Source organism: Canis aureus, chromosome 36, assembly GCF_053574225.1.
Source record: "Canis aureus isolate CA01 chromosome 36, VMU_Caureus_v.1.0, whole genome shotgun sequence".
Taxonomy (NCBI): domain Eukaryota; kingdom Metazoa; phylum Chordata; class Mammalia; order Carnivora; family Canidae; genus Canis; species Canis aureus.
In genome coordinates this window covers 29,387,150-29,412,608 of record NC_135646.1, presented here as the reverse complement: position 1 = coordinate 29,412,608, position 25,459 = coordinate 29,387,150, and the positions used below count along the sequence as shown (strand labels likewise).

Below are 25,459 nucleotides of genomic sequence, written 5' to 3'. Positions count from 1 at the left end.
GCTGCAATATGCAGAGTGGGTATATGTGAATCTTGTCCCAGCAGGCCTCTGGGAAGGGGTCTAGATTTTCGTGCAGGGTGTGGACAAGCACACATGTGCAGGCAAGAAGTTACATCTACTCCACGAATTTCCTTCCAAGGAAAGAAAAGCAAGAATATGGTGGGACTATAAAACTCATTGCCATCACAATACGAGTAGAAATGGACACAAACAGGGATGCCCGGGTGGTGGCTCAGCGGTTGAGCAGCTGCCTCTGGCTCAGGTCATGACCCTGGGGTCCTGGATCAAGACTCACATCAGGCTCCCCACATGGAACCTACTTCTCCCTCTACCTGTATCTCTGCCTCTCTCTCTGTGTCTCACACGAAAAAATAAAATCTTATTAAAAATAAAAAAAGAAGAAACGGACACAAATCTCCCCTCTGGCATACCTGCAACAGGAATCTGATTTTTCACTTCAAATTAATTTTACCTGAGTGGGAGACTCCAAATCTGTGGCTCTTCCCTCTCTGCTAAGTGTTTATTTAATAAGGATGTGCCTACAGCAACTACACTGGCCAGAGATCAGCCAGAGGGAGTATAACACCTTTTTTTTTTTTTTTTAAGATTTTATTTATTTATTCATGAGAGACACGGAGAGAGCGAGAGGCAGAGACACAGGCAGAGGGAGAAGCAGGCTCCATGCAGGGAGCCCGATGTGGGACTCGATCCCAGGACTCCAGGATCACGCCCTGGGCTGAAGGTGGGCGCTAAACTGCTGAGCCACCCAGGGATCCCCGGTATAACCCCTATTATTAGATGCTGGACCTCGGGCAAGTCACTTCCCTATCAACAGTGTGGCTGTTAAGAATGAATGAACTGGTACAGACACAGCACCGGGCACAAAGCAGGCAACTAATAAATTCATGCTAACAACTCCGAATCCGTGTCATCTTCTCACAAAACCTGTAACCAATGCGAAGAGTGCCATGACCACCTCCCCGTCACCATGCTCAAGCTCCAGTGCTATACGGACTCCTTCCTGCAGTCCCAAGACCTCCCACCTCCCTGCTTCCCAAACCACGTCCCAGTCTAGCCTCCTGCTGCACACACTTGGACCACATCACTGTCTTGCTCAAAAGTGCTGCCGTTTGCCCGTTCCGAGGCTGATGTGCACCCTGACCCTATTTTCACCCATTAACAAAGCAAACCAACTGCCAAATGGTCTACTGTGTTTTGGCTAGGCCCAACACTGCGGCGCTGCTCCGGCTGTCATCCACCCTTGGAAACAGCCTCCCCAGGGATCTCTGCCTCTCTACATCCTCCCACTATTCTAAGGTAGATGTGAATGCCCCTTCTTCCAGAAAGCCATCTGGGACTTACCCAGGGACAACTAAGCTGTCTTTAACTTGTGTGCCACAGCATTCTGTACCCTGTCTTGGAGCATCAGCTCCTTATAAAGCTCCAGGATTTCTCCCCTGAGTGAAGTAAGTTGCCAGGACTGTGTCCTCCTCTTCTTTCTTTCTTTCTTTTTTTTTTTTTTTAAAAACATCCTTGGTACATTACACGGTGTCTCGCACGTAGTATGTGTTCAACAGGTTTACTGAATTGAAATCTAGTGTATTTCACATTGAATTAAGAGTAGGGGGTAAGGGGATCCCTGGGTGGCTCAGCGGTTGAGCACCCGCCTTGGGCCCAGGGCGTGACCCCAGAGACCTGGGATTGAGTCCCACCTCGGGTTCCCTGCATGGAGCCTGCTTCTCCCTCTGCCTCTCTCTGTGTCTCTCATGAATAAATAAATAAAATCTTAAAAAAAAAAAAAAAAAAAAAAGAGTACGGGGCAAACCACATTATGCTGCACCAAGCCTCAGCTCTGCATCCTTGTTAAGCAGCAGCTGCATCCGGGATTGTGCTGGAGGCTCAAGTCCTCTAGTTCTGTGCCATAAAAATGACCTTTCCAACCTATACAAACGCTTGGAGCACAGTCAGCCACACACATGCACACACACGGCCCCCAAATCCTCAGTATTAGTCACCACTTTTTAAACAACTGACATCGCTCGGGGGTTTGCAGGAACTTTTATATTCCAGGAAGACGTTAAGCTGCTCCGTCTGTACGCACCGGTGCAGGACTAAGAGTCCCAGACGGGACATTCATTCCTCGGGAGCAACTACTGACCTGCTCCCGGGGGGCCCGCGAGGGCCTGAGGATCCAACCCAAGCGGCAGCTGTTGGCTGCTGGCGAGGCACGGGCGGCCGGGCCTGCACGCACACGGTGGGAGCGTCCCAGCTGGCACAGGGAAAAGGGAAACTTTCCTGCGGGGAGAAGAAGAGGTGAGAAGGGGACAGGGTGGAGGCGGGGGGTGGGGGGAGTGGAGGCGAAAGGGGGAGAGGCAGGGTTTGGGGGAGGGTGTCTTAGGAGCTTCCTTTCCTGCGGGGCGCCAGCGCCTGAAGGCTCGGGGAGCCGGCACCCCGCGACGCCCCGACCCCGCGACCCCCCGACCCCGGGAGCGCTGGGCCGCCCCCCGCGCCGCCCCCCGGGCTCCCCCGCCCAGCCCCGCCCCGCGAGCACCGGGCCCCCCGCCCCCGCGAGCACCGGGCGAGCAGGCCACTCACCACGCGCGGCGCTGGCCCGGCCTCGGCGGCGTCCGGGTCCGAGGGCTCGGCCCGGGGGGTCGCGGCGCCCGGGTCCCTCGGCGACTGTGCGGGAAAGCGGAAGCGCCCGGCGAGTAAAAGACCGAGGCCGGCGCCCCGCCCCCCGCCGCCTCGGCCAATCAGCGGCCGCGGCCGCCTCGGCCAATCGGACGCGGCTGTTCCGCGGGCGCGCCGCCCCTCCCCCCGGACCCGCCGCAGCCCGGGCGCTGGGCCCCCCGCGGAGGCGCGAGGCCGGGCGACCCCGGCGGTGACCGCGGCGGTGACCCCGGCGGCCGGAGGGGCGGCTCGCAGGGCTCGCAGGCCGGTGCACGGGCCCCGCGGCGGGGAGCCGAGGCAGGCGGCGGGCGGCGGGCGGGGAGGCGGGCACCCCCGGAGCCGCGGGGGCGGCGCACCTGCTCGGCGCCCAGCGCGGCCCGTGTGAGCCTCCCCGCCCCCCGCCCCCCCCACCTCGGGCCGCGGTGCGAGGCGGCGTCGGGGGTGTCCAGGTGCGGCCAGGTGCGGCCAGGTGTGGACGAGCCCGGGCTGCGCTGGAGACCCGACGGCCCCGCGCGCAGCGGCCGTGCGGCTCTGGAGGCAGGCGCTCCTGCTCCTGCTCCTGCTCCTGCTCCTGCTCCCGCCCCCGCTCCCGCCCCCGCTCCCGCCCCCGCTCCTGCTCCTGCGCTCCTCCCCGCACGCGCAGCGTCCGCTCCAGACACCTGCCCCGTTGACACCTGCCCCCTCTGGACACCTGCCCCCTCCGGACACCTGCCCCGTCTGGACCTGTCGCCTCCGGACACCTGTCCCCTCCGGACACCTGCCCTGTCTGGACCTGTCGCCTCCGGACACCTGCCCCCTCCGGACACCTGTCCCCTCTGGACACCTGTCCCCTCAAACCTGCCCCCTGTTGGAAGAACTGGCACGTGTCAGAGCGTCCAGGCCCTTGGGGTCTGGGTGTGGGCTCCTCCCGCCCCCGCACACCTGTTCTCCAGCCCGCTCGCTCGGTGCTCCTGCTGGCGATGCCCCAAGTCCCACCAACTTGTCTCCAGCTCCTACACCATCCCCCACATTTTCCTCATTTTGATGATTGCAGTAGATTCCCAAATGGCTGCTTCACTTTAACTCTTTTTTTCAAATTGAAGATTTATCTGTTCATGAGACACAGAGACGGGCAGAGACCCAGGCAGAGGGAGAAGCAGGCTCCCTGCGGGGAGCCTGACACAAGACTCGATCCCAGGACCCTGGGGGTCACGCCCTGAGCTGAAGGCAGGTACTCAACCCCTGAGCCACCCAGGTGCCCCTCACTTAAGCTCTTAATTGCCCCTCCCCTTTTTAAATTTTTTAAAAAAATAATCTCTACACTCATCATAGGACTTGAACTCACAGCCCCAAGCTCGAGTGGCATGCCATACCAACTGAGGCAGCCAGGTGCCCTGCCTTTAATGCTCTTTTAATCCGCTCTCCCTACGACAGTTTGAGTGATTTTTTTTTTTTATTTCAAAGCAGATCATGTGTTTGCCACTTGCAAAATCCTATGATGGGTTTTCTTACCGAATTCAAATTTCTCAATATAGTTTACAAAGCCCTGGTTCCCCATTTCTTCCTCTAATCCTGTCTTTCTTGCTATTCTTTCTTTTCCAGACTTCAGCACTTTTGTCTTTCCCCAAACTCCGGGCCTTTCACCAGCAGTTCTCTATTTGGAAAGTCCCTTGGGGCAACATCCCTTTCTCTCAACCTCTTTTCTGGCATCCAGGAGGCCAGCCTAGATGAGATCTTCTTGGAATGTATGCCCACAAGATAAGTTGGCGCCTTCAAGTAGATGGAACTTGAATCAAGCCATGAATAATAAGACGCCCTTGGGTACAAAAAAGATCTCAGTAGGCTCCCAAAGCTATGCTTATGCTCTTTCTTGTCACATATTCAGCCTCGCAAAGCCAGTACCAACCTGCAATAGCAATGACCCCTGGCACCAAAGTGGCAGCCTTCTGTAAAAAGAGATGCCAGGCCGCTACAAAACGCCCTTTCCCCCCTACTTATGTGCATTTAGGACCCAAGACAATGTTGGAGAAAATCTGCCTCTAGGAAGAGTCAGCATTTGTTATCAAGTTCTGTGGATGCCTCCTTCCCTGTGCCTTTGTTGTCCTTCGTTTTACTGTCATGGACCAAACTCCACCGTAGCTCTCATCGCTTCAGAACTGGAATGCGACAAAAGACCAGTTCGACTACCGTCTTCCCTTCCCTTTCCTCTCCACTGTTTGCCAAATTAAGTCCTTGAAAACGTTAACCACATTGATACCCTCAGTCCCTACTCAAGAACCCTGACAACTCTCATTGCAGTTAGGATAAACACCAGCTCTGCTAGTCTGGATCCTCCACAGAATGTTCTTACCTTTTGGCCTTGTCCCCCATTGTCCCAGGACCCAGCGAAATTCTATCCATTGTTTTACTCCCACCCCCAAGCTTTTAATTTGCCTGTTTCTGGCCCTTTGCTCATACCATTGGCAAGTATTGTGCTTACTCAATGGCATGTGCTGCTCCTTACTCACTTTGAATATCAAATCTTTACGCAACTCTTAAAACTAAGCCAAAATCCTATATTCTCCTTCTGGAACCATTTAATCCTGTGGTGATTAATCTCGTCTCTGAAATAACATGATATGTGTCTCCATTTATGTCAACAGTCCCTACATTATGTTTTTTGAAGTCTTCAGGCCTTATTCTCTCCAAGATTCTAAGTTCCAGGAGGGCAAGCTTATGTATTTTCTAAGTGTGACTAACATACCAACTGCTGAAAAAGCAACCAAATACAGAACCAAACCGAATAAAAGAACTAGAGATCCAGAAGTGGAAAACCCAAATGTGCGATGGCTCCCTGGAATAGTCAGCTTAGGAAACCGTATCTCTATACTAACAGTGCCCACTTCGCAAAAGACATCAATCTGGAAAAAAAAAATAGCTAATACCATGTTTGGTAGATTGCATTATTTTTCCATTTGTTTCGTTCCCTTCCCACTCCTTGCCCTGGTTCACTCTGGCCGTGACATGGCGGTGACATGGATTATAAGCAGATGTGAGGTACACTCAGGTATAACCCACCCGAGACCTTGAATGTCTGTAGGATCAACATGCCCTCGTGCACTTTCTCTGCCCGGAGCAGAACTGCTGCAGCCTACCCACAGCCCCATGAGGAAGGGGTGTTTGTTTGTGGTCCCTGTTGGAAGTCCCTGCGGTTTCCTCCCCCACTACCCCGCCCACAGGAAGGGCTGACTGCCTCACCGATGACAGAATCAAAAATCTAAATTATCTTCAGCAGAGTGTTGCTATGCTGAAGCTAACGGGATAGAACCTGGTAAAACACAGTAATTGCAAAGACCTGTATTTGGGTTTGAAAGGGGAAAAAAAGGGCAACAAATGACAGGGTGCTCTTTGCTGCCAGTGGCCAGCTTGGGAGTCCTTTGCGCACTGTATCTGGCCAGTTGCTAGCAATCCATCAGAAAGGGCAAGTAAGGTGAAACTGACTTCCCCCCCTCCCCCTCCCTCTTCCTCCCCCCCCCCCCCCCCGCCCCCCAGCTGGTGTTTAAAGGAGAGTCCGAGATGGTGGAACTACATTTTATAAGTAACCGAAAGCACTGTAGTAACTCATAAATTAACATGACGTTACAGTGAAAAGATTTTTAGGAACCACCCCAGATCTATTTGAAGCGAATTTATTTTTGCTTTGAGAGTCATCCAGAAGACAATATCATTCCTATTCTTCACTCATCTCTTTTTTTTTTTAATTTCCAATCACTCGGTCACATTTATTTAATTATATTTACAAGAACAACAAATGTAAAGGATACAGCGCAGTTTGCAAACCAGGGCAAAAAGATAGATATCGTCAGTTACATAATTCTCATCAGAAGACATTAGGATCAGACACCTGGGTGGCTCAGTGGTTGAGTGTCTGCCTTCAGCTCAGGCAGGGAGCCTGCTTCTTGCTCTGCCTATGTCTCTGTGTGTCTCATGAATAAATGAATAAAATCTTTTTTTTTTATAAGAAATTAGGATCTCCTAACAAGGGCCACGTTATTCCTTCCTTTTATCTACTTACTTTTGCAATGTGACTCTGTAGCTCCTTTCAGCAACAGGTGGGAACTATTTTTGCACCTGTTGAATCTGGGCTGGCTTCTGACTTGCTTCGACCAATACTGTGCAGCAGACGTGACACTGCGCCGTCCTGAGCCCAGGCCTCAAGGGACCTCACAGTACCGGATTCCAGAAACCCTGCCGTCCTCCAAGGCAAGTCAGCTGGGCCGGCTGGAACATCAGAGAGCACCCCAAACACCGCTGAGCGATGCAGCTGGCAGAGCTTGGGCCTCAGAGGCGTGGGAGCGAGATCGGAGCCCTGACGCCCACAGGGAGAACCGCCCAGTGTGCCCCAGACTCACAAGCAATGATGCGCGGTGCTTGTTTTATCCTGAGTTTTGAGGATAGTTCAGTTTGTTATGTAGCAATAGATCACTGATATAGACCTTATGGGGGAAAGAAAAGCATCCTACTATTGAATTATAAAATGTAATTTCTCAGGGGGTGCCCGGCCCCCCCACAAATATTTTCCTTGGGGTCTCTGGATCCCCAGTAGGACACTATGCTGTGTGTTCTTACTGACACACCCATGAACAACTTACTCCCTCTGTGTCCCATCTTGATGGCCTTGGTCTGTTTCAAAGTGGCAGCGACACATCCGTTTAGAAAAATCTACAGTTCCATTTTGCATTTGCGACACATTTTTCCAATGTTGTACTCATGTTGGTAACTTCTCTCCAATGGGAGAAATGACCCTTAATCAATGGAAGGCATCTTTGCTAATCTGTTAATACAGCGGGGTTAAAATAAGGGATTTCTGGACTCCCCTGTAGTTCTCTGGGTTTTTGATATTCATATGCCTGAATACGAGCTTTATGCTTTCGAAGACCAGTTATTGTATAAAATTGAACTGTATAAAATTGTATAAAATTGAAATACACGGAAGAAATCGTTATTCTATTACTGCGGGAATATATAGCAACGTAAATACAGGGAACACTGGACAAGAGGGAGAGACAGAGGGAAAATATTTGAAACTGTCAAAGTTTCCGGGTGGTGGGTCACTACATAAACTTGTTTCTTTTTCTTTTTCTTCCGCGTGTCTCACGGGCACACCTGCGCTCCCGGCCGCAGCCGCGCACCTGCGGGTCCCGCGCGCCAGCCGCCGGGAGGGGGCGCTCGCAGCTCCGCCACCGGCGCGGCGGGAGGGACGGCAGCGCGCGGAAGAGCCGTCCACGTGCTTTCGGGGAAACCGGCCGCGAGCGAGAAGGCGCCGAAGTGGCAGGAAACCGAAAAGCGAAAGTAAATGGGCGCGGGGAGCAGTGCGCAGGCGCGGCCCGGGGCTCCCCCCGCACCCCCCCCAGCTCTGGCTGCAGGTAGCGACCCCGGCCCCTCCCCCCGCTGCAGGTCGCCGCCCCCTGCCTCCCCCCGCTGCAGGTCAGCGCCCCCCGGCCGACCCCCCCGCTGCAGGTCAGCGCCCCCCCCGCCCTCCCCTGCTGCAGGTCAGCGCCCCCCGGCCCCCCCCACCGCTGCAGGTCGGCACAACCCACCCCCCGCTGCAGGTCAGCAATGCCTCCCCGCCCCCCGCTGCAGGTCAGCGCCCCCTGCCCCCCCCCGCTGCAGGTCAGCGCCCTCCGGCCCCCCCCGCAGGTCAGCGCCCCCTGCCCCCCCCCGGCTGCAGGTCAGCGCCCCCCGGGCCCCCCCCGCTGCAGGTCAGCCCCTCCCACTGCAGTTCAGCGCCCCCCGGCCGCCCCCCCCGCTGCAGGTCGGCACAACCCACCCCCCGCTGCAGGTCAGCACACCCCCTCCCCCCGGTCCGGGTCGGTGCTCCCTGCCCCCCCCCAGTCCGCGGGTACCTGCCCTGCGCCCCGCCGGCTGCGCCCTGGGGGGTGCCGGTTAGCTTGGGAGGGACGGAGCGGAATGCCCCCTACGGCCGTCGGGGATGAGCCCGGACTCCCCCCTCCCCCCCCCCCCCGCCCCTTCCTCCGTCCCGCAGCAAGGAGCCCCCGGAGCCAGGGCCGCATCTCCACGGTCCCGCGCGGGAACCGAGGGCCTCTCCCCGCACCCGCACCCGCACTCGCACCCGCACCCGCAGCCTTGTCCTCCGGGTCTTCTTGACCCCCCCCCCCCCCGGGGCAGTTAGGCCAGAGGCAGTGGGAGAGACGTCCCGGGGAGCACAGTGTGGGCGCGGCACCCCGATTTCACAAGCTCGACGGCCGGGCAAGCTGGCTGGGCCCCGCCTGCCACCTGCGTGACCTAGGGTTCTGGGGGGCTCGCCCCGGGTTCCTTTGGGCTCAGCTCCAGCCCCTGCACAGGGTACCAGGTCCTCAGGGTGACAGAGGCCCCAGCTAGGGCTCCCAGTGTGCGAGGGACCTCGGCCTCCAGCCCCGGGCCCCCCACACGCTCTTACACGGTCCCCACGGTGCAAATGGAGGTTCACTTCCTGCGGTTACACGGACAGGGCGGGCTGGGTAACTGGCGGGGCTCCGTGCAAGATGAAAACACGCAGCCTTGTGTTCAACACTAAAGAATTTCAAGAAGGCGGCAGTAGAGCCTTAATCCCAGCGCGAGCCCTTGTGAGCGCCCGCCCTGCGCAGCGGCTCAGGTTGCGCACTAATGCAGTTAGTGTGAAATTGAAGGAAAGGTGAGTTCTTCCACAGAAACCTTGTTACGTATTTACTTTCATTTTACAAATGAAAACTTAGATAAGGGAGGAACGAAAACAATAACACCATTCTTTCCTAGAGCCCTTTCAATAAAGTCCAGAGCCTTCAGCTTTCCATGTAGGGACCTGCAGGGTCTGGTCTTTCCCCTGTCGCCCACCCATATTTTCCCCTGCGTGCCCCTCACCGCATTCCCCTCCCTGTGGCCTCCTGTTCCTCAGGATTTTCTCAGCGGGGGCCTCCTGTGCTGTTCCTTCAGGTAACTGGGCTCCGGGCTCCGGCCCTGTCCGTGGACTTGCTCCTGCTCTTTCTTTAGGTCTCAGATCACATGATCTCCCCGGAGAGACGTTCACTCACCACTTCTTGCAGTTACTCTAGTCTCCACGGTACCTGTCATTTAATAACCTGTCGTTTGTGTGTTTTCATCTCCCCACACAACAGGAAGGACTGTCCCGTGACAGCTGTCCCGGGCTCCGGGGGAGAATCCGGCCTGGTGCCCCTGGGAGCCCGCGTGGCAGCTCCTGTCTCTCCTGTGGAACGGCCGCATATCGGCATTGGCACAGCCGGGAAAATAGTCAAGCAAATCACCGACTGTGTCTTATGGTCCAGATGGGAAGCCCTAGTTGAGAAAGGCGGTCCCTGATAGGCAACCTCAATGTTTTTTTAAAAAATATTTTATTTATTTATTCATGAAACACACACACACACATAGAGAGAGAGAGAGAGGTAGAGAGACACAGGCAGAGGGAGAAGTAGGCTCCATGCAGGGAGCCGGATGTGGGACTCGATCCCAGGACCCAGGATCATGCCCTGAGCTTAAAGTAAGTGCTCAACTGCTGAACCACCCGGGCTGCCCATCAATATTTTTTTTAATGAGCGCATGACAGCACCAAACAACCTGGAAATCAAGAATCACAGTTAAGTCAACCACTCAGACCTCCACGTGGGCTCTAGACCTCCTGAGCTGGGAGAAGAAAGAGCAGGAGTATTCTGAAACCCGGTCTGAAGGATTTTAGGGGGAGCCTCACTCGTCTGTCCCCTTTCCAACCTCTTCCCCATCTCCATCGGGCCTAGCAGAGCCTCCAGGCATCTCAGTGAATGCCCTTGAAGCTTCACGTAAGAGCTTTCACCTGGCCCAGGATTAGGAAGGCCCAGGGTCCAATAGAGGCGGAGTTCAGGGAAATTTCAGGAGCACTTCGTTCATTCCTGGAGGGGTAGATGTCTGGGATGTGAGGCACACATAAGATCCCTGAATTAAAGAGAAGTTCGGATGAGCTGACAATCAAACAATGTAATCCAGAGCACTTCTACAGAGTCTGGAAATTACGAGGTGAAGGAGAAGGAAAGCAAGGACAAGCATACTTTGGTTAATCGGTCTGTAGTATTAGTGACTGTTCCATAATTTTGGAATTCGGAGGGTCGTGAAGAGAATTCTTAGTCTTGCAGGTTAGGGAGCAATAGAGGGAAAGGAACTAATTGTTGTCCTCTACGTGCTCAAATATTAAATTGTCAACAAATACTTATTCGGGGGCAGATTGGACTAGATTTTAGGGCTAGAACTGGGAACAAAGGCTTCTTGGTCCCTGTATGTGCAGAACTTGCTTAGAGCCTCATGAGGAAGACCGCCGATGCGCCTTTCCTACCGAGGTGGTAGCAAGGATGCTGGGGCATCCGCAGGATACGGAGGAGGGTGGAGTGACCAGAGTCCTCCGCGTGTACACATTTGGGGGCAGGAGGCTTTTTAGAACCTGGAGGTTGGGGGAGCATTGTCCAGGTGGCGGCGTGGACGGGATGGGGTTGAAGAATTGAGAGGATGCAGTGCAGGGGGCGGGAGGGAGGCCAGGCCCTCAAAGAAACAGAAAGTAGTTCAGTCCTGTGTGTGTTTATGTCCCGCGGGGTGAGAAGCCGTTGCTGGGGGAGGACATGGGGGATGAGTTGAACACTAAGAAGAGACTACATAACTCTGGAAAGATCCATTGAGAATTGTGGTCTTCACCCAGAGCTGAGATTTTTTTTTTTTTTTTTTAAGATTTTACTTATTTGAGAGACAAAGCGAGAAAGAACACGAGGGCGGGGCGGGGGGGGGCAGTGGGTGAGGGGGAAGCAGATTCCCCTGAGGGGGGAGCCCAAAGCAGGGCTGGATCCGGGACCCTGAGCAGAAGCCTAACCGGTGGAGCTACCCAGGTGCCCCGAGAGCTGGGATGCTTAGGTTTTGTGCCACGGGCCCCTCGGCAGCGTGATGAGACCTGTGGACTCCTTCAGAGGGTAATGTTTTTAGTTGAATAAAATGCAAGAGATTAAATAGAAAGCCAACGAACGGCATTGAAATGCAGATGTCACGGTATTAAAAGCCAACTTTGTGACACGGTCATCAGTCATCTACGTGTTCATGGCTCAGTACATCAGTGGGTCTGATGAAGGCAAGTTCAAAATGGTCACAACTGACCAGTGACAGCTGCGTGGCCCACGGCTCGTTGCCTTCGTTCCTACCGAAGGACACCCCGGGTTTGTTGGGCGTCTGTGAAGGCGGAGCTGACCCGCCGGCCGGGCGCCCGCAGCCCGAGTGTCCGCAGGCCCGTGAGCCCCTCCAAGATCATCAAGCCAGGACACCCGTGGGGTTTCTTTTTAGCGGGGCCCTCGGTCTACACAGGGAGCCGCAGAGTTGTCGCATTTGTTGTAGCAGGTGGCGGGGTGGTCGTGCCTCGTGTTTCTGCAGCTTCTGCTTGGGGCCCTGCTGGAGCCGTTCTGCCCGGCGGGTGGCCAGGAAGGGGGTCTGGTTGCGTGTGCGGCGCTGCAGCCCGAGCCAGAAGGCAGCGGCCACAGCCGCGGGGCTCAGCTCCTGTCCCTGGGGGGTCGGCTGCAAGGTCCCTGCCCCTGCCCACCCCACGGATGCACACTCTCTCTAATACATACCTGACTCTTAAAAAAAAAATGCAGTCAAGTCAATCAAAGCTCACGGTCATTTTGAAAAAGAAAACCATCTGCCAGAAATTGGGGTGTGTGCACAGGGCGGCTGGCTAAGCCTGCACACGGTTTCCTGTGGGGAGAGTAGAGCAGGGACTGCTTGGACCTCAAATCCTGTCTGAGCTCCTGGGGCTCCTGAATGTAGGAGGTAAAGGAAAAGGCCTAGAGTTTGCCAGAAACAGGCTCGCTCCTTCCTTATGGGCCTCCGGAGGCCTTCCTTGCTACCGTAGGACTTTGAGGAGATCCCCTGGGGGCTGCCTCCTTGCAACATTTATTCCAGATAAAGTCGGTGACTTTCAGTGCAGTTGGTCCAAGTGAGTCCATGTGAAAAAGAATTTGCAAAGGGATTAGCAGAGTGGACATCTGGGGTCGGCCTGGGGTGGGGGAGGGGAGAAGTGAAAATGTGATTAATATTTAAAAAACAAAACAAAACAAAGGGATCCCTGTGTGGCGCAGCGGTTTAGCGCCTGCCTTTGGCCCGGGGCGTGATCCTGGAGACCCGGGATCGAATCCCACATGGGGCTCCCGGTGCATGGAGCCTGCTTCTCCCTCTGCCTATGTCTCTGCCTCTCTCTCTCTCTCTCTCTCTCTCTCTCCCTCTGTGACTATCATAAATAAAAAAGCAAAAAACAAAAAATACAGGGCGGCCCGGGGGTGTTCAGCGGTTTAGGTTTAGCGCTGCCTTTGGCCCAGGGTGTGACCCCGGGGTCCCGGGATCGAGTCCCGCATCGGGCTCCCTGCACGGAGCCTGTTTCTCCCTCTCCTGTCTCTGCCTCTCTCTCTGGGTCTCTCAGGAATAAATGACATCTTTAAAAAATAAAAATATTTAAAAAACAAATCTACATTGTATTTCATTAAATGCTATTTGTTGCCAGTTGTGACAAAAAAAAAATATCTTGGAGGAGGATTTGGAGGATGTAATCTAAATTCCCTTCCCATTCACTGCACTTCATCTCAAGTGGCACAGCTCATCCTGAACTGCAGGTGTTCTCCAGGAATCCTTGGACAAAATCCCCTAATTCTACGCTGTCATAAAGAACTTGGTTTTGATTTCCCGAATCTAAGTACAAATAACCACATGTTGAGCTCTTACTAGATGGCCTCTGCCTCTACTATAGGGAGCACAGTACACATGTCCTTGTGTTGTCTGCCCTCCGACGATGGTTGAGATCCCATATGGAACTTTGGCGTTCTGCTACCAGGCTCTATGTTGAGAGGTTCTAAAAACCATGCTGAATAAGGGTGCATCGTACTTTTACTACATTTCATTAGTGAAAAGCTTCCGCCACCTTGGTTGGCTTCCAAATCCAGTTGAGTATTTCCTGGTAGGAGATTACCTCTTTAAAGACAAAACTATAATAATCATTTTACAATTCAAAATATCCACCAAACTATATAGCTTTAAATAAGGTTTACGGTGATCTCCTCTACTTTTGCTGCCAACTGATACATTGAATTTCAGGAAATAGGGCATGTGGAGGAGACACTAGGAGAATGCACCTCAAGTGAGCCTGACGGCCCTCCATCCAACAGACGCCTGGACCACGTAAGAGGGCTGTCGGGAGCTTGCAAAGGAGTAAGGTTGCGGGCCTTGGGGCAGGTGCTGGAAGAACAATACGGAATCCAGTTGGGCCCATGTGAGTAGATAGAATGGATGAGATTGGTAAGATGGAATCTCTGAGAAGGCAGGTTATAGCAAAACCTTTTTTTTTCTTCGAATTCTTTTCCATTAGATGTTAGCCTCTCTCTGTCTTGCCTCAGGGACAGAAGATGGGTAGAAGGAGTTAGAGAGCTCCAGAGGGAGCTGTTGTCTGACGCTGCAGTCAGACCTCACCTTGAACACCTGCCTCAAGATTTTTTGTAGTTGGGCTGGGCAGATGCCTTGGTATCATGACCTCCTCACCCAGCTCAACAGCTTCCCCAGGGCTTGAGACACAGAGACCTCCCCAGGTCTTGGGCAGTGGGGACCCCACACTGTTACGAAGGGCAGCATCTGGGCAAAGGCACCACTGAAGCAAGGCAAGGATCTAAACAGACCTGCAGCTCATACACCTGCGTCATCATTCCAGAAACCCCCTCCCCTCCCTCATCACCCAAGAAAACCGAAGGGATGAGCTTCTCTTCATCCTCGAGTCCTTTCCCAGGCTCAGACTGGATTCATGGGACTGGGGACTAAGAGAGCTGGAAAGGATCGTAGGGCTCACCTAGTCCAATCTCTTCTAGAGTCGTCCTTGTTTCATGAAATTTTTACCTATGAATCTGCTTTTGGGGCAATTTACCTGAGAATACCAGCTGAGGATGATGATGGAACCCTTCCCCTGAGACGAGGTCATGCCTGGCAATGGAACCAGCAGCTATGAACCCCAAAGTTGAGACAGTATTGATCTGGCAATCAAGAGGCTTCACAATTCACCCAGGACACCCTGTAAATTGCTGCTCTTATGCCCTGTCATTCCTTCCATCTGGTATCTAGGGTGATGGCTTTTACCTGCTAGAACTCAGGACATTAGCCCACTTGGCTTTACTCTCAGGCCTTCTTGCTGGGTTTTGAGTGATGTAGGTGTGACTCTGTCATTCTTGACCTATTCTGAAATCTTAACACTTAGTCCTTCTAGAGACGAAGTCAGGAGTAACATGTAAGAAACAAAATCAGAAATGAAGGAAATACAAATGAGTCATTTGTTAATATTATATTAACACTGGTTTCTTAAAGTGTTTTATTTTGCAAGTTTATCTGAAGCTTCGGTTTTTAGCATTTCAACCAGGACATTCCCAGTTGGTGGTGTCACGTCAGTGAAAGCAGAGCTTCAGACTTCAACCATTTCCTGGAATCCGGTATATACAAAGCTGAAGAAATAAGATATGATTGTTGGCAAAGATCAGTCTTTAAGCTTTTTCATTTGCTTCCTTCTTCTGAGAGTCAAGGGTTTATCCTGTCATTCAGCAGAATACGGAGACTTCATCTAAAATTGGAAAATGAAAATGACTTTTGAGGAAAATAATGATTTTGCAAGTTATAATTTTTTTAGGTAAACACCCTTTTGTCTACTAAATATTTCATAATCTTTCTACCAATTAACTAGTAAGTGTTCACAAATTTTATCCCACAAAAATGTAATGAGGGCAGCCCGGGTGGCTCAGCGGTTGAGCATCTTCCTTCAGCCCACGGCGTGACCCCGGGGTCCCGGGATTGAGTCCCATGTCGGGCTCCCTTCATGGAACCTGCTTCTCCCTCTGCCTGTGTCTCTGCCTCTCTCTCTCTCTCTCTCTCTCTGTCTCTCTCATGAATAAATAAATAGAATCTTAAAAAAAAAAAGTAATGAGGAAATGTGTATAAAAATGTAGCAAAAGTTCTTGCAACTAAATGATTTAAGACAACTAACATTGGAATAAGCTGCCAATGGGGACAATGGGCTTTCCGTCTCTAGAAATCTTCAAGAGGACTAAAACTCACTTGATTTACAACCCGTGTAGAGGAGCAAAATTTGCCACCCCAAAATGTGCCTTTTTAGCATGTGAATTATTTTAGGCTGATTATGTTTAAGAACTAAAGGCTTAGGAAGAAACTTTGACCTTCCCACTAATGGTCTAAAAGAATCTAGATAGAGGATCTGGCTCAGGAAGGGAGCCAGATCCCCATAGATAATGACATTATAAAATGAACTAGGTGTGGTAGTCAGGGAGGAACTTAACAAAATCTATTTGTTAAAATTCTTCTCTTTGCCCCATTGTTTCTGTATAGCCCAGCAAACATGTATGAAATATTTACTCTTTTTCATATTCCCGTGAATTGTCTTCATTCTCTTTGAAGTCCCAGACCCTAGCCCCTTCTCCTTAGCTCAGAATGGCATATAAGCCTCAGTTGCTTGTGTGTGGGCCTCATATTCTTATGGTTCCCTGTTAGTACTTTATTTATTTTTAGTTAGTAATTATTAGTAATTGTTTTATTTTTTCTTATCAATCTGTCTCATGCCAATTTAATTCTTAGATCAGCAAAAAGAACCTCGAAGGGCAAAGCAAAAATTTTCCTCCCCAACACCAGATACAAATTTCTTGGGGCTCAGGGTCCCTCTAAGATTCTATTGTTCTAGTATGTTCATTTGTATGTAAATGGAATCCCTCGATGGTATTGGGGACGAGCAATAGAGAGGATGCACCCTAAGTCACATTACTGCATTTAAGATTGTGATTCAGTTCTCAGGAGAGAATTATTACGCTGCTACTGACTGTAATTCATGTACTACTTGAAGAAGCCCCGGGACAAGACTAATAATACAAGTAACAATTAAAAAAAATCGGAATTTGTGATCCTTCAACTAAAATAAATATTGCAGGCAGCCCGGGTGGCTCAGTGGTTTAGCTCCTGCCTTCGGCCCGGGGCGTGATCCTGGAGACCTGGGATTGAGTCCCACGTCAGGCTCCCTGCATGGAGCCTGCTGCTCCCTCTGCCTGTGTCTCTGCCTCTCTCTCTCTCTCTCTGTTTCTCTTGAATAAATAAATAAAATCTTAAAAAAATATAATAAATATTGAACTGGGCTTATAAATATTGACTAATGTATGTGGTCTGCTAAGGTGGGGAATGGTGGGGAGTGGTGCAGCCAATGGGAGAAGTGGGGACAAGGTGTATGTGAGTGAGGAAGAGCAGTATCTGCCCTCTGCTGGCTTTGATGGCAAGAAACTAAAGGAGTTCAAATGAGTGAAAGCGTCTGCTGGCAAGACCCCCTCAGTGACCCACAGGAACAGACAGACACACCCAGCGTTTTGCTCATGGATTTGGTCCGACAGAAGTGTTTTCTCACTTCTCAGGCAGAACTTCAGCCCCTCTGATTACCAGGTAGCACATGTGCTTCACAGGAGTGCCCTTGACCAGCAATGGAAAGGAAAGGGAACATACTGCAGTTTCAATTGTTGCGGGACTCAGGTTTTCTCTCAGCACTGCATAGACACTTGGAGACATGGGCAGGAGATCTGACGGAGAATGTGGCTCAGCTGAATCGCTTCGGCTTAAAGAGATCACAAGGCACATGTTGAAAAGGATTAAAAATAATAGCTGTGGGGATCCCTGGGTGGCGCAGCGGTTTAGCGCCTGCCTTTGGCCCAGGGCGCAATCCTGGTGACCTGGGATTGAATCCCACGTCGGGCTCCCGGTGCATGGAGCCTGCTTCTCCCTCTGCCTGTGTCTCTGCCTCTCTCTCTCTCTCTCTGTGCGACTATCATAAATAAATGAAAGTTTAAAAAAAAAAATAGCTGTGGTGAGACGCTGGGGCTGGAACTCATTGCTGGGGCTTCATCTATCTGTGACACCGAGATGCCCCCCCTGAACTACATGACATATAAAGTGGCAGCTTTAGGATTCCAGTCATGGCACGCTATGGGGCTTCCTGAGGGCCGGCTCTCTAGGTATTGAAGTGGGTGGGACACTGAGCATTAAAATGCTTTATTGTCAGGTACATGTACTCTGCTCTAGCCTAAGATTTCCTGTAGAAATGCTTTTTTAAAGAAAGATAAGTTCAGTAAGAGATATTTTACATGTAGCTAAGGTTACTTACATTGTTGAAATGGGGATAAAAACAGATGGAACATAACCTTTGTCCCCTCTTTCTGTTGGCCGTGAGACTGGAAAAGAAAGGCAGGAAAAAATGATATCAATGTGATATATATATATTTTTAAAAATCCTATGAAAATATAAGGAACCTTAAAAGAAGAGAGATATTCTGATTGTTTAGTGACTCGCCAAAATATTTGGCTGAATAGATGAAACAGTGTTTATGAACATAAAATGTGCAAGAAGAGAAAAATCTCTTGGCAGGCCTAAACTGACTTTACGTATGATTGTCTCTGGGATGTATGAGAAGAAGTGGGAGTCACCTATATCACCTGTCTTCAATGTTATGTTTAAGTTTGATTATATTTGGTTGATCTGAGTATTGTAGGATTTACAGTGAGTCAGTAGGGTAGCCACAATCAGTGTCTGTGGGTGACGACTGTGATATTCCACAAGACGGTGCTCATAGGTTAGGTTGCTATAGATGGACATTGTAATGGATAATGACTTGCATACACTTTTATTAGAGACACAGAACGGGAAACTTAACATTACAATTATACAGCTAATTTTATTTGTATTCTTTCATGTATTTAACAAATATTTCCCAGGGCAACCCCGGTGGCGCAGCGGTTTGGCACCGCCTGCAGCCCGGGGCGTGATCCTGGAGACCCGGGATCGAGTCCCACGTCGGGCTCCCTGCATGGAGCCTGCTTCTCCCTCTGCCTGAGTCTCTGCCTTTCTCTCTCTATGTCTCTCATGAATAAATAAATAAAATCTTAAAAAAAAAAGAAAAAGAAAAAAAACCCCACAAATATTTTTCCCAAATGCTTATTTTGGTCAGGCGTTACTTTAGCCCCTTGGAATGCAACCCGGAAAGGCAGGTGCGCTAAGACTTGTTAGTCGGCCAGTAGATGGGGGACGAAGCAGTGACCCCCGGGCCCTTCCCGGCAAGTGAACCGTCCACTCAGTTGGGAGACTACTGTAAGGTAGAAAATGTAAAGCCTTTAAGCCCCAGGCTTCTTTTGCTGAAAACAGACTTCCCGAACTCTTAATAGCTTTCTAATCATTACCTCCTCTTTTTTGCCCCCCTCTCCTAGTCATAGACATGAAGTCAGAGGCACTTTTGTTTCAGGAAGGAGGAAGCCGACACCCTCCAAGTGGCTGTGAGAAGCTGTCATGGCCACCGGAAGTCCGGCTGCTGGAAGCCACGGATTACTAGCTCCTGTGCGGGGCGCGGTGGCCCCAGCTGTCCCTCCTCGGGAACTGCCCGCGCTACTTCATTTCTAAGGCCTTGACCTCCACGTGCTCCCTGGGTCTCAATGACAATCGAAGTAAACCTAAGGAGAGGGGCTGCATTTACTTTTCTCCAATATGAGGGTATCTGCCAAGGTCTGAAGACAACGAGCAAGCAAAGAAGCTAACCTTCGCACGGCTGGGAGCTGTAGTGTTTACCAAAGGCTTTGTCTTTGGGAATGTCAGGATAAAGGTACTTCAGAGGGTTTTCGGGAATGTTTTCAGCCATAATAACCTTGTAGTCTCGAAGGATGTCCGCGAACGGCAGAGCAGACAACCGGCCTTTATTGTAGGGCTCCACCGAGTGGAATCTCACCTCTCCTGGAAACACAGACAGGGGGTCGGGGAGGAACATGCAGGTTCCTGCCGCCAATGCTTTGCGGACTTTCTTCCTGCCCACGTCATTTTTCACTTAACTGGCTCTAAAACACTGCCGGCCCCTCTGTGCGGTGTGGCTAGAGGTTGCCACGCGATGGAGGGCACCCACACAGGGCTGTGAGCGACTCAAGGTACCCTCTTCGGGGACAACTCTAGCAACTGATGTTAAAGCCCCCTGAACACGTGAAAAACAGAACATCGTGCTACGCACTTCTGAAAACTGAAATGCCGACAGCCAAACCCGATGCTAATTCACATGTACAAACAAGAGTGAGCATGTACCATTTTCAGAATGGTCTACCCAGGTGAAGGTTATCCCTCCAAGGTGGCTTTCGCTGAATCTTAACAAAAAGGTTCCAGGCATTTTATCCTTTAGCAAGAGTCGTTCCTTCTCTTTGCTAACAAAGCCCATGACATACCTAAAAGTAGAGCAATGGCACAAGTTTTATCTGAGCAAACACTGTAATTTATTACATATGTATTTGTTTCACTCACAAAGAACTGACTTAAATTTGTTCTGAGTACAATAAAAAGTCAATGAAATACTCTTATAAGATTAAAGTAAATATCAGAACTTCATGAAGAATGAAAGAACTGAACTATTCCCCCACCCACCCATCGCTAAACATGCTTTTTAAAAATAAAAAGGAAAAAAAACCAATACCATAAAAACAAGAATCTAATGAACTCATGTGGAAAATATAGCCTGTAACTCACCCATCTATCCAAAGGGGAAGAATGTGTTTTTTAATGAGGTCTAATATTGCTTCAAGCCATGTCCAAAAGGTAAATGATTTACCGGGTAAGTGTTCCTATTGCAATAAATAAACATGTTAGGACAATGATTATTTCAATAGTAATGTTGAAATAACAGTTCAAGTTCCAGTTTTCAATGAAGTGCTTCCTTTAAACGTTTTTTTAAAAAATATTTATTTTAGAGAGAAACAGAGAGAGGGAGAAAGTGGGGGGAGGGGTAGAGGGAGAGAGAGAATCCTGAAGCAGATTCCCCACCGAGTGGGGACCCTGACATGGGGCTCAATCCCAGACCCCGAGAGATCATGACCTGAGTCTAAACCAAGAGTTGGCTGCCCAACTGATCTGAGCCACCCAGGCACCCCGGAATACTTCCTTTAAATGAGAAAATAGTTTAGAGTTTAAAAAAAAAAAAAAACTGCATTCAGGAAATCCTCAAAATCCCAGATTATGCAAAAGAGGCTTAAGAAGAAGCACTACTTAAAAAAAATCTTAATGATATTCTTGTTCCCCTGTTTGTACCTTGCAGAACTTGGCCCAGGTGAGATGACCATCATTGTAGCTAGATTGGGCTAAAATGAAAGAAAAGAATGAGATTTTTTATTAACAATTAGGCTTTTCCATTTGGTGCTCAATTTAGATTTTCCCCAGCCCCTTTCAAGATTTTCTTAAGCATCTGTTATGGGTTTTCAGTGTACTTAATGCTAGAAAGAGTAAAAATGTAAGATATCACAAAATTATCTAAGAAAAAATTCCTTTCAGTGCAGGAGCTAAGATAACTTTAGGAAGAGGGTGAGTGTCTAGTGCCAGGCCCTCATGATTGGATTGGATATAAATTATCAGAAGAAAAGGAGGAAACCACACTCTAGTAAGAATAATGTAGGATGAAGCACAGTGGGCGTGAACAAGGCTTATATAGGAGACGGTGAGAGCTGCCTAATGTTGGTCAATAAACATAAAATAAACTTATATAAGTTAGATATAGACAGATTATCAGGACTCCTAATTATTACTACGAAAAGAATGAACTCGGGATCCTTTAGGCAGTAAGGAGCCATCTGACTATGGTCCAGGGCAATGACACGGTACAAGACTATCTCAATTTTTAAGGAAATTATACTTATAAGGATAATTTGGTAAAGATGTGAAAGGATATTTGAAAACTTTATTCACTCAACAAATATTTACTAAATGCAGTTTATGAACTATGTAAGTTCAAAAAGCAAATTTACATTAACTAAATTTTTAAATATTCCCCAAAGATCTGATTTACTGATCAGATAGTAGGTCCAAGTGGCAACCCAGCACCAGTTGCCAAGTCACCTAGTATTTCACTGCTGATGCTCAAATGCATCTTACGCCCTACTTTAACTAGAAATGTATACAAATCTAATCTTAACTCTTTTTTGGTGCTAAATGTATTTACCCCAGACTTGTCAAAATATAGATGCCTTTTAAAATTCTTTTAGAAAAAAAAATTCTTTTAGAAAAATCTTACACTATAGTCACTATCTGAAGTACCAATAATTCTATTTTGCAAATTTAAAAAAACTATTAGTCAAAACTGAAATTGTCTTTCCTTTTTTTCCTAAAGACTGTTTTTATTTATTTGAGAGAGAGAGAGCATGAGAGAGCATAAGCAGGGGGAGAGTCAGAAGGAGAGGGAGAGGCAGGCTCCCCACTGAGCAGGGAGTCTGACGTGGGGCGCCATCTCAGGACCCTGGGATCATGACCTGAGCCAAAGGCAGATGCTCAAGCGACTGAGCCACTCAGGTGCCCAAAACTGAGATCTTCTTGATATGGAGAATTAAGTATTATCTGGGTGGCTTCTAATTTCTATGAAATTCCCTGGCCCTGGAATCAGCTGTTGTCCAGCTGGCTAATGACCATTGTGATATTAATATGAAAGTCAAGGCACCATTAAGACTTCACATTACACTCAGTGAAAATGGCATAGAAACACCCTGGAGACTGGAGAGTGGAATGGAAAGAAAGAGGCTTTGGAACTGGACCCGCTTGGCCTGTGTCTTGGCTGTGCTGTGTACTAGCCACGCAGCCGTGCCAGGCACTAACCTCTGAGCTGAAGGACCCTCATCTCTAAAACGGATAGAGTAATGAGTTAGCCTTTCCTAAAAAATATAACATAGCATTTAGCTCTGTGCCTGGCGATGTAGTAGGTGCTCAGTAAATTGTGACTCTCCTCCTTATGAATAAGTAGTAGTATCACCTGGTTCTTTAAAATGCCTGAGGACCCCAAACAGAGGCAAGTCTTCACGTCTACAAGCTCTCACCTGTAAGCTTCTCTGCTAACATATTGAGTTGATCTGAGTTAAGGCCCCGGCCGACATAGGATGAAAACTGCCAGCTCATCACTTCCAGGAGTTGACTCAAAGTGGCAGATGGAGGATTATTAAAGAAAACCAAGTTCTAAAATAGAGTTGTAACGATGATTATATTCATTGATCACATTGAACACACTATAATTCAGTATGTAAAATTCCTGTCTTAAACTGTTTAGGCCAATCTAAGTTAATACAGATTATTGTTTCATCTCTGCTGTGCTTTTAAACTGACGCTGCTTTTGTCTTTTCCTGAAGAGTTCCTTAATCCTTGAGTCCAATACAATAGATGTCTCCATGTTATTCTTGATAGAATCGTTGGACATCTCTTAACTTTCCCTGGACTGTGGGCTATCAATCAACTCAGGTAAGTCCTTAATACTGTCCAACAAGTCACTGGGCAAATATTCTTTTCTCAAGTAATATCAATCTTCAACAATACCTATATCAATTATATAATTATCTTATCATGGGTTGGTACAAGTTACACCTTGACCGAACGAAGAATCCCAAAGCACAAAAATAGGTAAGTCTCGAGCTAAAGTAGGTGACCTTACAAATACGAACTCATAATTAACCTGAGTCCTGTTTTATGGGTCATACGGTAATCTTTTCTTTTGATCTGGGCAAGAGAATCTTCTGTATGACTAACTACAAATAAGACTGCTTGTACCAGAAACTGGGTCAACAATTGTGAAAGAGAGGATTTCATCTCAGATTACTGGAAAGCAGAAGGTGTGAAAGCCAAGAAAGATGTTCTAGGGAGAGAAGAAGGGGAAGAATTGAGTAATCTAGTACAGTTCAGGAGAGGCATGAGCTAAGCTGGGCAGCAACAAAAGGAACCAATCCAAGAGGTGTCAGAAGGTTGGGAGTGAAAGAGGACACAGCATCCAACAAGGAGTGGGAGATAGGAAGGGGAGGAATGGAGAGAAAGAGTTTCTAGAGATGCAGTTTCCCTTGAACCAGACAATTGTGTCTGGAAAAATGCCCCAAAAGCATAGAATATAATTGAGGTCTGGGAGCTTAGATTTTGAAGCAGAAGAAAGGGAAGAAGAAAAACCAGAGTTTGTTGTTATGCTGGACTCTGTAAGTAGGCTGTGCATCTATGCTGTAGGAGCTACATGCGATCTGCTTTCCACATTCCTCATGCAGGAGCAGAACAGAGTCTGGGGTGGCTAGTGTGACAATTTTGGTGAAAGATGCTGAAGAAAGCTAAGTGCAACAGTGCTGTACTCAGAGGACAGGGAAGTGACCCATCGTTTCTCCTACATCCCAAAGTTGAATGAAAAGCTCTGAATATGTGTAGCCCCTCATGGGGAATATCCTTTAATCCAGGGGTGTAGGCTCTTCTTGGCTTTAAAGACCAGATGATTTCTCTAGTGAGTCCTGTTCTTCTCACTGCAGCCTGAGAGGAAGTGAGGCACCGTGTACCCTGTGCAGCCTCCCTCTCTACAGTTAATCTCAGATGCCAGGGCACCAAGGATGAGAAGGAATAGAGCTGAGTCATAGTCCATGTTATTTCCCTATTAGGCACATTTTAAAAAAGATAGATAGAGCTAACTCATCATGTCGGTTCTTATTGCTAGGACCTAAGGTAAAAAAAAAAAAAATTCTTCCCTTAAGAGTGAATATTTGCTTTGAATTAAGAATAAATATTCTTTACATTTGAACCATTTTCTCTAGGCCTTGCTGGTTTCGAGGACAACATAATGAAATTTTGTAAGAGGGAACAAGGGGAAGGGCAGACATCTTTTTTTTGCCACTCGTTTCCCTTGGTTGTCTTTTAAGAAGAGCATCTGTTTCTGTTTTCGGCTAGCTTTGGAACTTGAAGCCAATTTTTGCTCAATGTCTCAACCACCAGATGGCATTAAAACCCAGCTTGAGCCTAGAATGGATAAAATCTATAATCAACTTGAAAATTTGTATAGTCAGAGGGTTAGTTAGGCAAGATTGGTTAATATTCTAGTTACTTCTTTGGAAACCAATTTGCTACCTTTAAATAAAATCTGTGTGGAGGTGGGGCCGGAAGTAGTTGAGGCGGTACACATAGCAGTCAGACATTAATTCTAGACTGAGAAGTCTCCCCATGGCCCAATTAACAGAGCCACAGGATGGGCCTAGAACTCACTGTTATGTACATAGTTGAGAGCTGACCAGATCCTCAGACGTAACAAATACCTGCCTGTCCGTTTTGCTAGCCAGAACTCTCCCAGCGTCCAAGTTCATCAGAACATATGACTTTAAATATAACATAAGAGAGGATATATACAACTAAATATAATTGGAACTCTCTGTAATAAAACAATCCACAAAAACATGCTAAATTTAATATATATAGATATATGACTATATATTCAAAACTCATATATATATACATATATATATATATATATATCTTTTGATGCAGATGGGTTTTTGGACAATAAAACAAATCAAATAGAATTAAAGGAGGAGAAATAGGAATAGACTCTACCTGGGAATCGTTGGTTGACACATTGTACCAAATGATGGATGCCCAAGCATTAGGTAACTGACTGACATTGGAAATCATCACCACAGGTAATGAGCTGGTCTGTTAAAAAAAAAAAAAAAAAAAGCACAGTTATTACAGGTAGTTGCACCTTGCACTGATTTTATACTTGACCCTGTCTCCTAAAGGGCCATCTCAAGCCAGCTCTACTCCTTTAATCCTGGTGTCTACACTGCCCTGGTTACTGAAATGACTTGTGAAGGTACGGGAAATTTCTAGGCATATATGAATGAAGGTATGGGGATGAAAGAAGCCATAAAAATGGGAATCCTTTCCGAGCGCTTGGCCAGTTAACTTCTCCAGTATCTTCCC

The 25,459-nt window shown here is 48.7% G+C and overlaps 2 protein-coding genes across 10 annotated transcripts in view; both read right to left on the bottom strand.

The window, feature by feature from the left end:
- The window catches only part of STAT1 (signal transducer and activator of transcription 1), a 40,493-nt gene extending 37,747 nt beyond the window's left edge, over positions 1-2,746 (bottom strand). The window contains exons 1-2 of the mRNA XM_077885341.1: positions 2,596-2,746; positions 2,159-2,295 (exon numbers count right to left, since the gene is read on the bottom strand). The gene's annotated coding sequence lies outside the window, so the exon portion shown is untranslated. The remainder of the gene's footprint in view (positions 1-2,158; positions 2,296-2,595) is intronic.
- Positions 2,747-14,980: 12,234 nt separating this feature from the next.
- STAT4 (signal transducer and activator of transcription 4) overlaps positions 14,981-25,459 on the bottom strand; it is a 118,886-nt gene continuing 108,407 nt past the window's right edge. For 5 of the 9 annotated variants that reach the window (XM_077885352.1, XM_077885354.1, XM_077885355.1 and 2 more), the window contains 9 exons: positions 25,091-25,189; positions 22,570-22,705; positions 20,801-20,850; positions 20,243-20,337; positions 19,808-19,944; positions 19,277-19,468; positions 17,855-17,921; positions 17,059-17,308; positions 14,981-15,268 (listed from right to left, as the gene is read on the bottom strand). In XM_077885352.1, coding sequence (XP_077741478.1) covers positions 17,101-17,308; positions 17,855-17,921; positions 19,277-19,468; positions 19,808-19,944; positions 20,243-20,337; positions 20,801-20,850; positions 22,570-22,705; positions 25,091-25,189 — 984 coding nt within the window. In that variant the 3' untranslated portion in view covers positions 14,981-15,268; positions 17,059-17,100. The remainder of the gene's footprint in view (positions 15,269-17,058; positions 17,309-17,854; positions 17,922-19,276; positions 19,469-19,807; positions 19,945-20,242; positions 20,338-20,800; positions 20,851-22,569; positions 22,706-25,090; positions 25,190-25,459) is intronic. The other 4 variants (XR_013373111.1, XM_077885356.1, XR_013373112.1 and 1 more) reach the window with 4 other exon arrangements.